Source organism: Melospiza georgiana, chromosome 4, assembly GCF_028018845.1.
Source record: "Melospiza georgiana isolate bMelGeo1 chromosome 4, bMelGeo1.pri, whole genome shotgun sequence".
NCBI lineage: Eukaryota > Metazoa > Chordata > Aves > Passeriformes > Passerellidae > Melospiza > Melospiza georgiana.
Window position 1 is genome coordinate 13821434 of NC_080433.1, and position 14660 is coordinate 13836093.

Sequence of the window (14660 nt, forward strand, 5' to 3'; positions counted from 1 at the left end):
CTACAGTAGCCTCTTCCAGCCAGGTCTGGTAAGCTCTCAGAGGTCTATAATACACCCAAGATGGTTCAGCTACCCTTGGAGGTATAAAAATCAGCAGGATGGCTTCTATTGCAGTGTTGAAAACAAAAAGGTTTAATAAAAAGGCAAAATAACAAACAGGGGAAACCCGAGCCAGGTGCCAGAGGTTCTTGCTCCTGGTAAAACACCTTACAAAAGTGATTAGTTTCTTTGTTCACTTCTTTTTCTAGTAAATTGCCCAAGTGAGACTTTTTGGCTCCTGTCCAATTAACTATCCTTAAGTCTGAGGTGAAGTCCCCTAGTGTAGCTATGACATTTTCTGAAAAATCCTTTCCTTAGGATTTTTCCTCCTGAGTGAGAAGCCTCAGGAACAAAATGTAAACAATGATTATCTGCTGCTGTGGAATGCAACAGGTGCATCTGTGATTGGTCTCGTGTGGTTGTTTCTAATTAATGGCCAATCACAGTCCAGCTGTCTGGACTGTCTCGGTCAGTCACAAGCCTTTGTTATCATTCCTTTCTTATTTTTGCTAGCCTTCTGATGAAATCCTTTCCTCTATTCTTTTAGTATAGTTTTAATTTAATATATATCATAAAATAATAAATCAAGCCTTTTGAAACATGGAGTCAACATTCTCATGTCTTCCCTCATCCTGGGACCCCTGCAAACACCGCCACACCCTAGGCTTATGAGGTGGCTTTTTCACCTAATCAAAGAGAGAAACTTCTGGGCTTCTTTCCTTTTTGAGGAGACAAGGGATAGTTTTGTCACTCTGTCAACAAGAAACAGTACAAATTTTGGTATTTGTAACTATTTTAAAATAGACTTACCCTCTTGCAGGATCTAAGGCAATCGCTCTGGGTTGATCCAATTCTTGCCAAAACAAAACTTTCCTCAGTGATCCATCTAAGTTAGAAACCTCGATCCGATTTGTTTCCGAATCTGTCCAGTAGAGCTTCTCCCCCAGCCAGTCACAGGCCAGCCCGTCAGGCGACAGCAGCCCAGAAACCACCACGTTCTGCACGCTCCCAGACCTGTTGAACTCTGTCCTTTTGATGGCCTCCTCGCTGACATCACTCCAGTAAATCAAGCCCTTGAGGAACACGAAGTCCACGGCGGCCGCGTCCTCCAGGCCGCCCACGATCACCGTGGCGTTCTCCTTGCCGTGGGCGGCGTCCACCAGCCGCAGGTCCCGGCGGTTCGCGTACAGCAGCAGCGGGGCGGCTGCACACGGGACAGAAACGGGGACACACACACAGACAGGTGTTAGCATCACTCTTATCCATCACAGCTTGCACTGTCAGGTCATCAGGAGCTACAGGTTTAAGATATCTTTACAAAATTAAGAAATAACGGAGAGCCGTTTTGAAGTTTGACTAAAAAGCACCGGCTCGAACCTTTTCAACTTGGTTACGAGTCTTGGTAATGGGCAGCTCGCTATTCTGGGTTGTGCATTATTAAAATAACATTAAAGAAGAAGGGTGAGAACAAAGAAAAGGGAGGTTTGAAGTGCCCAAATGACACTGGTCTGTAGAGAAGGATCAGAAAGACAAGAGCAAAGCAGTTTTCTAAGCACTCAGTACTGACTCACCTGAGCAAGGATTACTTTTCTTGATAGAATTTAGTAATATACACCCCACCTCTACAGAAACATAATTCATGTCAAGCTATCAGAGCCACCTGCATGTCAATATTCCCTGAAATTATGTATCTCAGACATTTTACATATAGTACATAAAAATACAAAATTCATTGCACAGCATGAGGCAAATGTTGGTTTAGAGTGTTGAAGGTAGAATGAGGAGGTAGGGAGAAAAATAATTCCACAGGAATGGACAACACAGTTCTTTCAAACTCAGCTCTACCATTCCTGTTTAGTTCTCTAACACAAAGCTTTCATTTTATATGCTTTATTTGCTTACCCTGTCTGTATATTTTTCATAACACCTGAGATGACTAATGTAAAGCAATAACCATGAAAAAAGACAGCTTCTTAAATGTAATATGCCTGCTTAATTGTCCTTAACCACAAGCTATATATAGCATTATGAAAATTCCAGCTTCATTCCTACTTCAACAAAAGGTTCAGAAAAATACTACATTTGTATAAGGCAGACAATGACACCCTTTAAAACCCACTACCAGAAAACATTTCTGCCTTTCACTGCATTTATTCAGAAACTGTAGCACCAGAGTTCCATAGAGGCATTTAGATCTGTAAATGCTCCTCTACCTGTCACCACACAGGGATCCTGCAGATTTATTCTTCAGCATAGGTGGGCACTTCAAATCTGCAGCAGGATGGATATCCTAAGCAAAAGGTCAAAATTTACAGAGCCAAGGACATGCATGGCTCAGGAATGTCAAGGGCCACACTGCCAGAAGAGGAACAGTTCCCTGTATGTCAAACACACACTGAAACTGGAAATACTCAGACTTCAGTGAACTCAGAAGTTGGTTTCCAAGATCAGACTACTCCTCTCATTATCTTATCATGAAATTTCTCAAAGACCTTGTCCCATGTGAATTGGGAGAAGTTGAAACAACTAAGAATGTTCATTCATCTACCTGCAATTAAATGAATTCTATATATGTTTTGGAGTGGTGGGAGTTTTGTTGGTTTTTAAGAAAACTGAATTGCTTAGATTGTCATCCTGAATTTAGAAACACTGAATATAACATGATTTATGCTGAACTTTAGATAGAACAAGAGAGGGGTGAAACTTTGTTGGTTTTAATAATACCAAATTTTTTTCTGGAGAAGTTCCCTTCTCCAGAAAGCAATTTTTTATTGGGGGAAAAAAACATGCAAGTTTAGAAATTATCCTCCCATGGAGAAAGGGTAGTCTTTTTAAAATTAGATGGAGAATCCTTATAGCAAAGTAAGTTAATAATAAATTCTTAATATCTCCTTCCCTTCCTTGCATAATTTCCTACCCCCTAAGATTTAAAATTAATTACAGTACATTTTCTTGAAGGGCAGATTGCTTATGAAGACCACATGTTTCAGAAAAAAAGTATTCAACAAACTGCAAGGTGTAAAAAATTGTAATACCATAAACTACAAGGTGTAAAAATTTGTAATACAATGAAAACCTTTACTTTTTAAAGCCTGCCTTCAACTGTAACCTGAAAAAATCTAGTTAACAGCCAGCTCAGTGTCATCCAGCGCACGCAGGGGTGTGCAGCCAGCTGGCACAGCTTTCTCTGGTAAGACAGCGTGCCCAGCATTTGGAGAAAAGTAAATCCACACAGCAGTGAGTACAAACTTCATGACTATGTGCACCATGGAGCAGCCATGCACACAGCATGCCCTGAACTGAACACCAGGTAAGCAGCCAGGCCTGGAGGCACTGCTGAGCCTCCCACAGCCATAAGCACAGGTTACTCACTCCCTGCTGGGGCTCAGACTGGCTGAGCAGGGACCGCAGACAACACCTCTGCATCAACCAGACAGCTGAGCTGAATGACAACTCAGGAGAAACACAAATACCTCTGCATCAACCAGACAGCTGAGCTGAATGACAACTCAGGAGAAACACAGCCACACTTAGGATGTGCAGCTTCACGCACATTGATACAAAGCCTCAACTTGTAACACATTCCAAAGGGCTGGCAGATGAGCACGTTCAGCTTTCCAATTTGTTGCGACATTCAGGAATGAAGCCTGCATCACCAAAATAATAAAAACCAGGCTTGTTCCCCACTGCCTCCAGCCCTTCCCAGAACACACTAAGGCTGCAATGGGCTATAAAACCCAGTTACTGAAGTTGGCAGCATTAGGACTGAGTACATCTCTGCAAAATTGTGCCAGAAGATCCCACCCTGTCCCAGCTCCAAAAGCACAGGACACTGAAGAGATGGAGAGATGGCTTTCTTGAATAATGAAGTTATGACCTGTGCTAATAACCTGGGAAGAAGTCCAGGAGCATCTCCTGTCAAAGCTGGGCAACTATTTGGCAGTTAAGTTATAATGGGGCAAAAAGATACAATTTAGATTTTATTTTAATAAGCTAAACTGTTTATATGTTTTTATTTCTCTTACTATAGACATAATAAGAAAATATAGTGTAACTACAAAAAAAACTACAATACATTGAAGAGAAGCACATATTCTTGAAAGAGAGAAACACCTACCCTGGAAATCAAGAACAGAAATACTAATGAATATCACCATGTCCTCTATGACCTGAGAGGCCTACATGCAGGTAATTCTTCTAATTAAAGTATCCAATACTTTGGGTACTCTTACTTACAAGAGTAAGAGTTATGCTTAGTCATAAACTACGGGATTTTTTTTGTATCCACCAGCAAGAAAAAATGTTTCCTTAAAGAACACAAAAATTACAAAAGCTCAAGTTCAACACATTTCAGCCGCAACAAAAATAAATTTCATGGTTAGAAACTTCTGCCGGTAGTGGTCACTGAGCCTGTAACTGTTTCTCAACTCCAATGTTCAGGTAAGACCTTTCTTAAGTTTAGCACAAGCAGTATTAAAGTCCAGACATTATCTTTTTTGCCTTACTTTTACATCTAGAATTCTATTAGCATCCTTCTTCCCACCACCAAACTCCAGTTCTTACACCATGTATTTCTCTTGGCTGCAGCTCCTGTCTCTCTTACTGAAAGTTGCTAATCCCCAGGACACTCAAGTCTTGTTTTATGGGCATCTTGCTTTATCTGATTTATGGGCATCTATTACAGGCATAAAAATGCTGCTGCCCACAGGATGCCAAGTGACAAACCAAGATAAAATGAGCACTTTACCAGTTAAAAAGGATTTTTAATCTTTTTGGTGTTTCAGTGGGCAATTTTAAGCTGTCAGAATTTGTCATGCTTTTCTTTAACTAGTCCAGTGGCCTTTTCCACAAATTCCCACTTTCTCCTTTCTACCTTCAGCGATCCAGGACAGCTCTGGGTGCCATGAGGTGAGAGCAGTGCTACCTTCAACATGCTCATTTGTCACAGATATGTTTTATGAAAAATCCTTTCCTTAGGATTTTTTCTCCTGAGAAGCTGAGAGGCCTCAGAAGCAAAATGTAAACAATGGTTATCTGCTGCTGTGGAATGCAACAGGTAAATCTTTGATTGGTCCATGTTGGTTGTTCCTAATTAATGGCCAATCAAAGTTCAGCTGTCCAGACTGTCTCAGTCAGTCACAAACCTTTGCTATCATTCTTTTTCTAGCCTTCTGATGAAATCCTTTCTTCTATTCTTTTAGTATAGTTTTAATATAATATATATCATAAAATAATAAATCAAGCCTTCTGAAACATGGAGTCAACATTCTCATCTTGTCCCTCATCCTGTGACCCCTGCAAACATCACCACACTCATTCTCTTTCACTGACATGGAGTTTAGCCTGGCTAAAATAACTAGCAGACACTCATTTCCCCCAAATCCTTATTTCTCAGTCCCAATCCCCAGCAATAGTGTTCTACCCCTCCCTCAGTTAAGGGCCCCCTCCCAAGCTGATCCAAATCCCTACGTCAGCGAAAGGTCTGACTGGGTTAGCAAGCTGAATCAACTCAAGAAGTGCTTCAGCCAACTCCAAAGCTGACATAAGGCGAGCAGCAGGGAGCTGGCAGGGGGAGCAGCTCTCCCCCCTCCACTGGCAGCCTGCTCTATCTGCTCAAGATGTGACTGCAGCCATCTCCTTTCTCCCCAGCTCCACTTCCAGCTGTCGGTTCCTGACCCTCTTTTGCGCTGGCTCAAGCACTTGTCCTGTGCCACAGTGCAGGAGGGACAGTGCAGGGAGCTGAACCAGCAGAGGGATACTGAGCTCTCCCCATCACCTGCCAAAAAGCAATTTTTAGCCAGCCATCATCCAGAACCAGTTCAGACCAAAAATCAAATCAATATAAACAGTAGCACAGCAGGGAAAGGAAGGACTGCATCAGCTTTGACTAATTAGCTGAACCAGTTCCTCACGAACCTCCAGTTAAGGAACAGGACTCAGAGCAGAGGTGGCCACTGATAAGTTGTGGCAACCTGCCACAGAACCACAGTGTGGATACCACTGAGCAGCTGCTGACATTGTGGAAAGGAATAACCATGTTGAAGTCACAGGAAGAAACCCCTGGACTGTCACACTGAAAGATGAGTTGGGAAGGGAATAATCCCCATCTTTTAAAAGTCTTGCTGAGGGATTCTGAATGTCTAAAGTGAATTGGCATTGCCAAGCACACTGCTATGAGGACAGCAAATGTGAGGAGTGGAGAGAAGAGGAGACAGTGATGAGATGTACCAAACAAATACATGCTGACCTGGAAGAGGCACAGTAAGCGAGGACTCCAAATGTCTCACCAGAATGACAATGCACTCACATTCAGCTCACAAGAGAAGGAAAAATAGAGAAATGGACATAACCAGCAAAGAACCTCCCTAACACCATTCAATACACAAAACTCCTTGTATGCAATACAATCTCATCCCCAAGATGCCCCACAGAGAACCAACACAAGAATGTAAGGAAAAGTTTCTGGACTGGCACAAGGACTCTGGAGCAGTCAGTTGTGAGGATTGTCCCTTCACTCCCTGGGTTTCAAATTTCTTCATTGCTCCTCATGCTTCCAAAAAATTCTGTATATTTATTTTCTGCAAATGTTTGAGTTTTGCTGCTCAGTTTGGAGAAGCAAGAATTAAAAGATTGAGGTGGCATTGGGAATAAAGCCTGGGAGACTTGTATCAAATAAGAAGAGAGACAATTAAAAAATTAACATAAATTTTTCCAAATAGCAGGGAATCAGCCTCAAAAAACTTATACAGAGATGGTTTATATTTTCAAGTAAACAATAAAATCACCAGGAAATACATAAGAGTTCTAAAGCACAGCAAGCAACAGGCCAGGATTTTGCACCTAGTTCTCCATCACAGCACTTTCCCAGTTTTTTCCACACAAGACACAATTCCATAGATTTTTAAAAATAAAAATAATTAACTGACTTTCACTGTGAACCGAGAGCACTCTTCTCTGTGAAACTCCTTACTCTCACAAATAAACTTGCAGGACACAGCAGGCAACAAGGAATTTAGTAAACAAGCATGAGGCAGCCCAAACTTGGCAGAAAGGAATTTTTCTCCTCTTTTCAGCTAACCTAAATATATTCCTCAGGTTAAATGTTCAGATGGTAACTCAAAAGGTCACAAGAGCAGCAGGCCAGGGAAGGAGATGAGTAGCCATATCAGTGCAACAGCAAACACACCAAGCTAGGCAACAACAGCATTTGGATTCTGCACTAAACTTTACTTTTTTCAGACCTTTGGCCAGATACCAGCCTTATAGACCAAGACATCCTGCAGGACTAGCTGGTACAGAGCCAGTAAGTCACCCTCTAGCCTGCTAAATGAAGGGAAAAAAATTACCTTACTAAAGCTAGAAGGATGGAGACATGAGAATGAGAGGAGGAAAAAAAAACAGAAAAGAAAAGGACTTCAGGAAAGCAAAGAAATACCAGGTCCAGGCATAAAAAGCCAACAGACCTGACAGATTATAGCAAAAGCACTCATCACTGAAATACACCACAAAGTCCCAGCCTATGACAGGTAAAAAACCTTCTGAATAGCAGGAATCACCTGTCAAATCATCCCACTGGCAACAGAGCCACACAGCAGGATTACCAGAGCTGGGCTCTTCTCAGTGCTAGGTAGCACACTCACAGAGACCTTCTGTACACCTTTCTGTAACATGGACTCCCCTGTCCTGAAGTTCTTTTGATTGCACTCTCATGGGGGGTGGAACACAGCACTTTAGCTCTGACATTTTTCTAACTTTATATTCTGAATCTACTTGGCTGACAACAGGATGGGCAGAGAGCTGATGCACCATCTTGCAGCTGCACTGCCATGAAACACTACTAAAATGTAACACCACACACTACCATCTTCTTCCATGACCCTTCTGGTAACAGAGCAGCAGCAAAATAAAGGTGACCTGGCACTTTCCAGGGCAAACTGCAGGAAAGCAGGAAGGGATGTTCAATCAAGTACTTCCGTGATCCACATTAATGTCGGCAGAACTTCAACATTATACAGCTCATTTTCTCAGGTGTCCTCATAATTTTCCTCCAACACTCTTCCAGCCTTTCAAACAGTTGTCAGAATAACACACAGGGCTGCAGATGAAGTCATTCCAGTTCCACACACATTGGCAATAGTTCCCCAGTTCTACAGGCAACACCCATGTTTAAATCGACACGATCTGTTTAATGAAAATGTGAGTTAAAAGCACCTCTGCTCCTGCAGAAAGGCCTTGTTGGGCTCCACCAAGGAGAGTCCCACATCTCAGCAGGGATGGCATTCTGCAGTCTAAACTAAGGGAGGAGAACTGGATCACACTGAAACAAAATACTGCCCTTCACTCCTTCTGGCACCACCTTTTCCTACAGTGCTCCTTTTCCTAACAGTGACAAACAAGCCAAAAGCCTTGACCATATTCCTCAGGAAGCTGTTGAAGCTGAGTCACTCCACTGAAGGACAGCACTGAGACAACACTGTGCTGCTGGGACAGCAGGAGCCCATTTCCCAAATTCTAGGAAGGCTAAAGGCCACAAGACACAGGTGGGAATGCCCCAAGGTTTGTTGCTACTCTGGAGCAATTGCAGCTCATGATGTGTTCCAGCCTAAACAGCTCATGTTTGAGGGTGCAATCCAGTCAGGAATGGCCTGGAAGTGTCACTCTCTGTCACTCACCTCCTTTGCTGGAGTGTAAACCAAGCACATGGGGACAGCCCAAGCCATGGGGTCTTACCCCAACTGCTCTTAGTTCCAATGGATCAAAGAATTCACACCCTCAGCAGCAGCACCCTTCCAACAAACAAGGCTTTTCTCCACACTGACAAGAAGCTCACAGGCAATGAATACTCTCAGACGACTCTTCCAACAATTTATCCAAGGTTGCACAGCAGTCTAAAAGATACTCAAAAAATATTTCCTGAAGTGTGTCAGTTTGTCTCACCAGATAAAAACCAAATCAAACAAAACAGCTAATTTATTCTGTTTTGCTGGGTTTTATTTTTTTGTTAGTTTAGATTTTTTAAGCACTATCAGGAAGTTGCTGTAAAGTAGGAACATAGAATTTAGCACAAAAGACCCCATTTAGAATGAATAGTTATGGATTGGTTTTAATAGGTAAGGAAAGATGTGCACATACTTCAGTAATTTTGAGAATTATTGCACATTTAATTTTTATTTTGTGAAATAACTATTGTAGCATATTTGTAACTCTCATACTTTTAATATCCCAGCACTACTAATGTCAAATGTTCAACAGGCTTACATTAGATGTAATGACACATAGGAAAAAAAAACAAACAAACCACCCCATGAAAACACACACACACACATGCAGGATCCCTTGGAAAAGGTGAATGACCTTGTCTTTTTCAAATTGAATAGGACTCATTCTGGAAATTCAAAAGAAAAACAAACAAACCCATATATACAAACCCACCCAACTTGGAATTACATTACTCCTTTTACCATTACCTACAGGGTAAAAGGGTAACTGCTGAGATTCAGTTGCGTTTTTGAGTTATAAGAACATCATTGCATTTTCTAAATGGACATAGTAAGACTCAAGGTCTTATAATTTGTAGACCTTGTATCTTATAAGGTCTACAAAGACCTCATAAGATACAAGGGCTACAAATTCCTACTCCTCTATTATTCTTAATATTCTTTCTCTATTAATCTGTGCGTGGACAAGAGGATTCTTGGATTTCCAAACTGTTAATATTTTAATTAACACTGTAATTAATTTAATTTTAACTAATACTATGAGTATAAGTAGGAGTTTTATTCCCTGCTTTGATAGAACAACTAAGGGAATAAAGTTTAAAATCCTATAATACCTTAAACTTCTGTTACTTTCCACATATCCTTAACTTCCAGAATTCCAGCAAACATCAGCTACTTTCTATAAGCCTGAACTGACAATGGACAGAGGGGAATCTTCGTTATTAAGGAATTCTAGAGGCAAAAATGGGTTAAAAACCTCAGCACACTACACACAAACTATATTTTTCCTCTGGGAACTAACTGGGCAGAGAGGGGAGGAATAACAGGAAAAATATAAAGGTATCATAGAGAAGAAAACAAACCATTTTTGATTATGCAAAATTATATAGCTAGCTGATTAAAATTTTCTGTCTCAAATATGATTACTTTTCAAATTGGACATCAAGAACTCACACATGGCCCTCATAAACAGAATTAACACTATAATCCCATTATTGCTGCATTGATTATATCACAAGGGAGTAATTCTATTTAGGTAATGTGATCCTGTAACAAGATACTAAAAAAATCTGTATTAATGTTGCCATTTTCCATGTCTGTTTATACTAAAAACATTTCCTTATTGTTCTCTCCTTATAAATACTGAAGCTCAAAAAGCATTCCAGCTTTTAAACTAACATGCTTCTATCTCTAAGTAGTTTATAACATTTTGCAAAGGAAGCAAAGTTTTACTAACTAAAGCATTGCCTCTTTTAACCTAGACTTTGGTTAGTTTCTTAAAAGTCTATTAAAAATAAGGTATTACAAACAAAGGTATTAACAGTATTCCCATTCTATTCAGACACTGGTATGTTTGACTCCATTTCAAAATTGGTGGGGAACTGTTCCAACTACATGGAAATCAAAAGGTCTCTAGCAAGATAATAATGAGACAAAAACCCCACCCTATTTTCATAACCATTTCACCAGAGAATATATCCAAAAGCAGAGATGACAACAAGATCATTTCTACTTGCAAATGCAAGCACTGTGTTCTGAGCAAGTTTGTCCATGTGGAGCAAACAGCAAGCCTTTCACATTGTGAATGTCCTGACATAAATATTTATAAACTACAAGGATATCTAGAGAGTTTAATGAAGGCTCTCTATGTCAGCTTGCCTGGTAAATATATAAATTGGAAATTATTAATATTTAGGATGTCAATACCCAGCATTTATTAATAATCTGTTAAAGATCCAAAGCTTTCCCCTTTCAAGCCTTGGACAATTACCACAAAAGAATGACACAGCCTCTTTGTTTGGAGCACTGTGCATTCTGTAGCTCTGCAAGTGGTACATACTCTGAAGCCACACCTGATGTGTGAGCTGAAAAACTAAAGGTTATTAGGAGAGCACTTCGTTCACTGAACAGCAATTACACTTTGGAAGAGTCATCACTACAAAGTGCTTGGCACAGAAGGAGTGGAATCACTGCTGGCTCATCCCAAACCTCATGTGCACACACCAACAGTCACCCTTGCTGAGCCACAGCTTTTAAAACTCCAGGGCTCAGTTTTAAGTGGGGAGCACAATCTGTGAACATGAACAGACCATCCCTGAAGCCTGCAGGGCAGCTGCATCCCCTCCACATCTTTCTAAGCAACTTACACCTCTGCCTGCTACAAGTCCACCTGAGGGAAATTCCTTATCAACCTAAATTCTGCCCAAAGCTCTCAGGTGAGGGGGCTGAAGCATGAAGGCTCCCCAAGAGAGCTGGAGAGGAGATGAGCAGGCTCCCAGACCCAGCAGAGCCACCAGCTCAGCCAGAAGCAGGAGTGTGCAACAAAGCTTCAGCTCCAACTACACTTCTGGCACCACAAACAGTAACATGGACCCCTCCCTACAGTACAAGTAGCTTTGGAAGATAGCACCAGCAAAGCAGCCCAAGTATTTAACATTTCTTAGGAAATTAATGAAGTTAAATATGTGGGGGAAAAAGAACATAGTAATATTCTTTGAATATAGAATACATCTGCAGACTTGCTACCAGAGGAGATGAATGGTGACAAACCAGAAACTGAGACCATTTTCTCCCTGTTTTCCTGCCCTAGCCCACTCCCTCAGAGGGAAGAAAAAATATCTTCACTTCAAAAATAGTTGGTTTAAACTAAAAAGTAAGTCCCATATTACATGCACTGTAGCAGATATTTTTGAAGCTGGCATTTTTGAAATGTGACATCATCTTAAAGGTGAATTACAAATGTCCAGAGGAATCAGATTTCTCCAGCTCCCAAAGACAGAGCTTGAAAGGTTCCTATATGCCCAATCCTTTAAAACAAAATAAAACAAAAACAAAACCCTTCTACATATTCTATCACTTATAGCCAAATTCCTTACCTAAAACTCTGGGAATGCAGATTGAAGCAACACTCTAGGGAAAAAGGAAACATGAATACAGTTCATGCCCCTCTAACCAATATTGCTGTGAAACAAAAACAAAGCTTTCCACATGAATACCTTCACATAACTCATGCTGAAGGATACAAGAAGTCCTTTACCTGCATAAACCCTGACCAGACCTTCCCTATACCTTCAGAAATTCCCTATATCTTGCCAAAAATGCTACTTTACCTCACCTCCAAGACAGTAAAAACTGCCATCAAACTTTTTAAGTCCTAATTTCTCAGTTTTAAATAAAAGCCAAAGCAATCTGATGATAATTAAACTGTATCACAGAGATGCAATTGAAAGAACTGTAAAATTAATAGTGGATTTTGGAACACCTTAGATCACACTAATTTTAGACTATTCTATGAAAAGATGAAAGAGGAAAATGGCAGACAAGGGCACACTGATTTCTGAGGAATCATACAATGAAGAAACATGACTAGAAAATGGTTGATTCAAGCTTGGAAGCAGAAATAGACCATGATTATTAAAAAAAATATTTGCAAGTCTTACTGCCATAGTATTGTACAGTCTCTAGGTGAAGAGACCCTTCACCTGAATGCAAAAACACAGCTCCACCTGGAAATGCCACATCTGGTCTCCAACCTGAGTGCTTCAGGAGTGACAACCTATTCTTTATCCCCTTCTCTGACTTCTGGTAGAAAAATATGTGCACACAGCACCAAAGTTTAGCAAAGTTTTGAACATTAAACTCCTCTAAACAACATGCAAATGGATCTTAAAAAAACAAAACACAAAGGATCTGTTTATGAAAACAGAAACAATGGATTAACAGATTAAAACAGTAACAATATTACAACAATAATAATGGATTCAAACAAATTCTCTTCTGAACTCTAGGAAAGCATAGTTTGAAAATACCCATTATCAAAAAGGCATTTTCATTTCTTCACTATCTGACCCTAAACACAGAGGCCTGCAACATTCAGTAAGTTTTTACAAATATCTTTCATAAGATTTCTATTCAAGCAAGAGCTTTATACACTGCCTGCATGATCAGGGTTTAAAGCCAAAACAAAGCAGCACTTGCATGCTGACTGGAGAGCTATTTCAGGAAGAAAGCAAGCCATGAACACTGTGGAGGAAGAACTCTATTTAGCACTTTTTAAAAAGTTGAAACCTCAGTTCCACAGTTATCTGCAGTGTCCTGACAGATAGGATGACACTGCTCTTGCCTCTCTGCAGCTGTCAGTTATTTAACAATTCTGTCTCTCACTGGTTTCAGAGCTGTCCTGAAAGACACCTCAGAGTGCCATGGAGCAGCTCTGACTCCACTGCTCTGGAATACCCTGAGGGAGTGACTTCACTGTTGGTCAGGGGTGGAAGCCCAATCTCCCAAATCAAACCATGGGCCAAAAGGAGAGAAGAGACCAGGGACATTTTTCTTCTAGAAGCTAGAACATTAAAAAAACCCCAAGCCCAAACCACAGAACCTCCACAGCATGCTGTCCTAATGGTAACCTCCTGTCCCAGAAATTCAAACATCATCAGTAGGATCTGGTTTATTGCAGTCCTTGGATCATTTTTGAGACAGGTGCCTCGCCCTGTGCATCAATTTCTAGCCAGTAACAGCTCCAAACTTCTTCAAGTCCTAATGCATTTCCAGGTACTGATTTTTTTCCTTTCTAGACAGGTAAGCAAATTAGCAGAGTTTCTTCAGAGTAATAATAGCTCAGCTGTCATAAACCTTTGTCCATTTGCCTTTTCTATGAGAACGGGAGGCTGGCTCTGGAAGAGAGAGGATGCTGCAACCCACAAACACACGCCACTGCATTTGCTGGGTTTCTGTCTCCAGCACTGTCAGCCTCTACAGCACTGAATTCACAAGCTAAACAGTGAACTTCCTAACTTCAGCTCTACTTTCATGTATGAGCTTATTCATACTCATGCTGGCACTGCCTCTGCCTCATTAAGGAACTGCTGACACCTCTCCTGAACTCAACACATCTTACTCCAGCCTACTCCACTTGCACAGATGCTGTTTATTAGGGAGGATGTGTGCATTAAAATTTGATTTTTGTTTCTTCACGGTTCAGCTGTTCCTGCTGTTTATCTCTATCTAAAGTAACAATTAGCCAGTAGGAAAATTACTGTCGTGTCACAAACAGAGGATCACAACTTCAGGTAGGCAAGCTAACAGCAGGGCACCATGAACACAGAAGAAACAGAAATGCTGCTGGGATACAAATGTCCTTGGAAATAGACAGAGGTGAGAGATGAGAAAAGGAATGACAGCCATATGATTTACAGACTTAACGCTTCTTCAAAGTGTCCCATTAAGCATGAAATATACAAAAATTTGCAAAAGCACATGCCACTATTTTGAGGTTAATTTCAGAAGTTACTGTAACAATATTCTGTGACATCACAAACAACAGCTACTTCTGGGCTGTCATTTGAATTAGACTGAACATCAAATTAAAGCCAAATACATGGCATATTAAGCATGGGTTAT

General features: G+C 40.7%; 1 protein-coding gene across 3 annotated transcripts in view; it reads right to left on the reverse strand.

Annotated features, from left to right (window-relative positions):
- LRP6 (LDL receptor related protein 6) overlaps window positions 1–14660 on the reverse strand; it is a 110804-nt gene that overhangs the window by 94760 nt on the left and 1384 nt on the right. For all 3 annotated transcript variants that reach the window (XM_058023361.1, XM_058023360.1, XM_058023359.1), the window contains exon 2: window positions 850–1243. In XM_058023361.1, the coding sequence (XP_057879344.1) occupies window positions 850–1243 (394 nt within the window). The remainder of the gene's footprint in view (window positions 1–849; window positions 1244–14660) is intronic.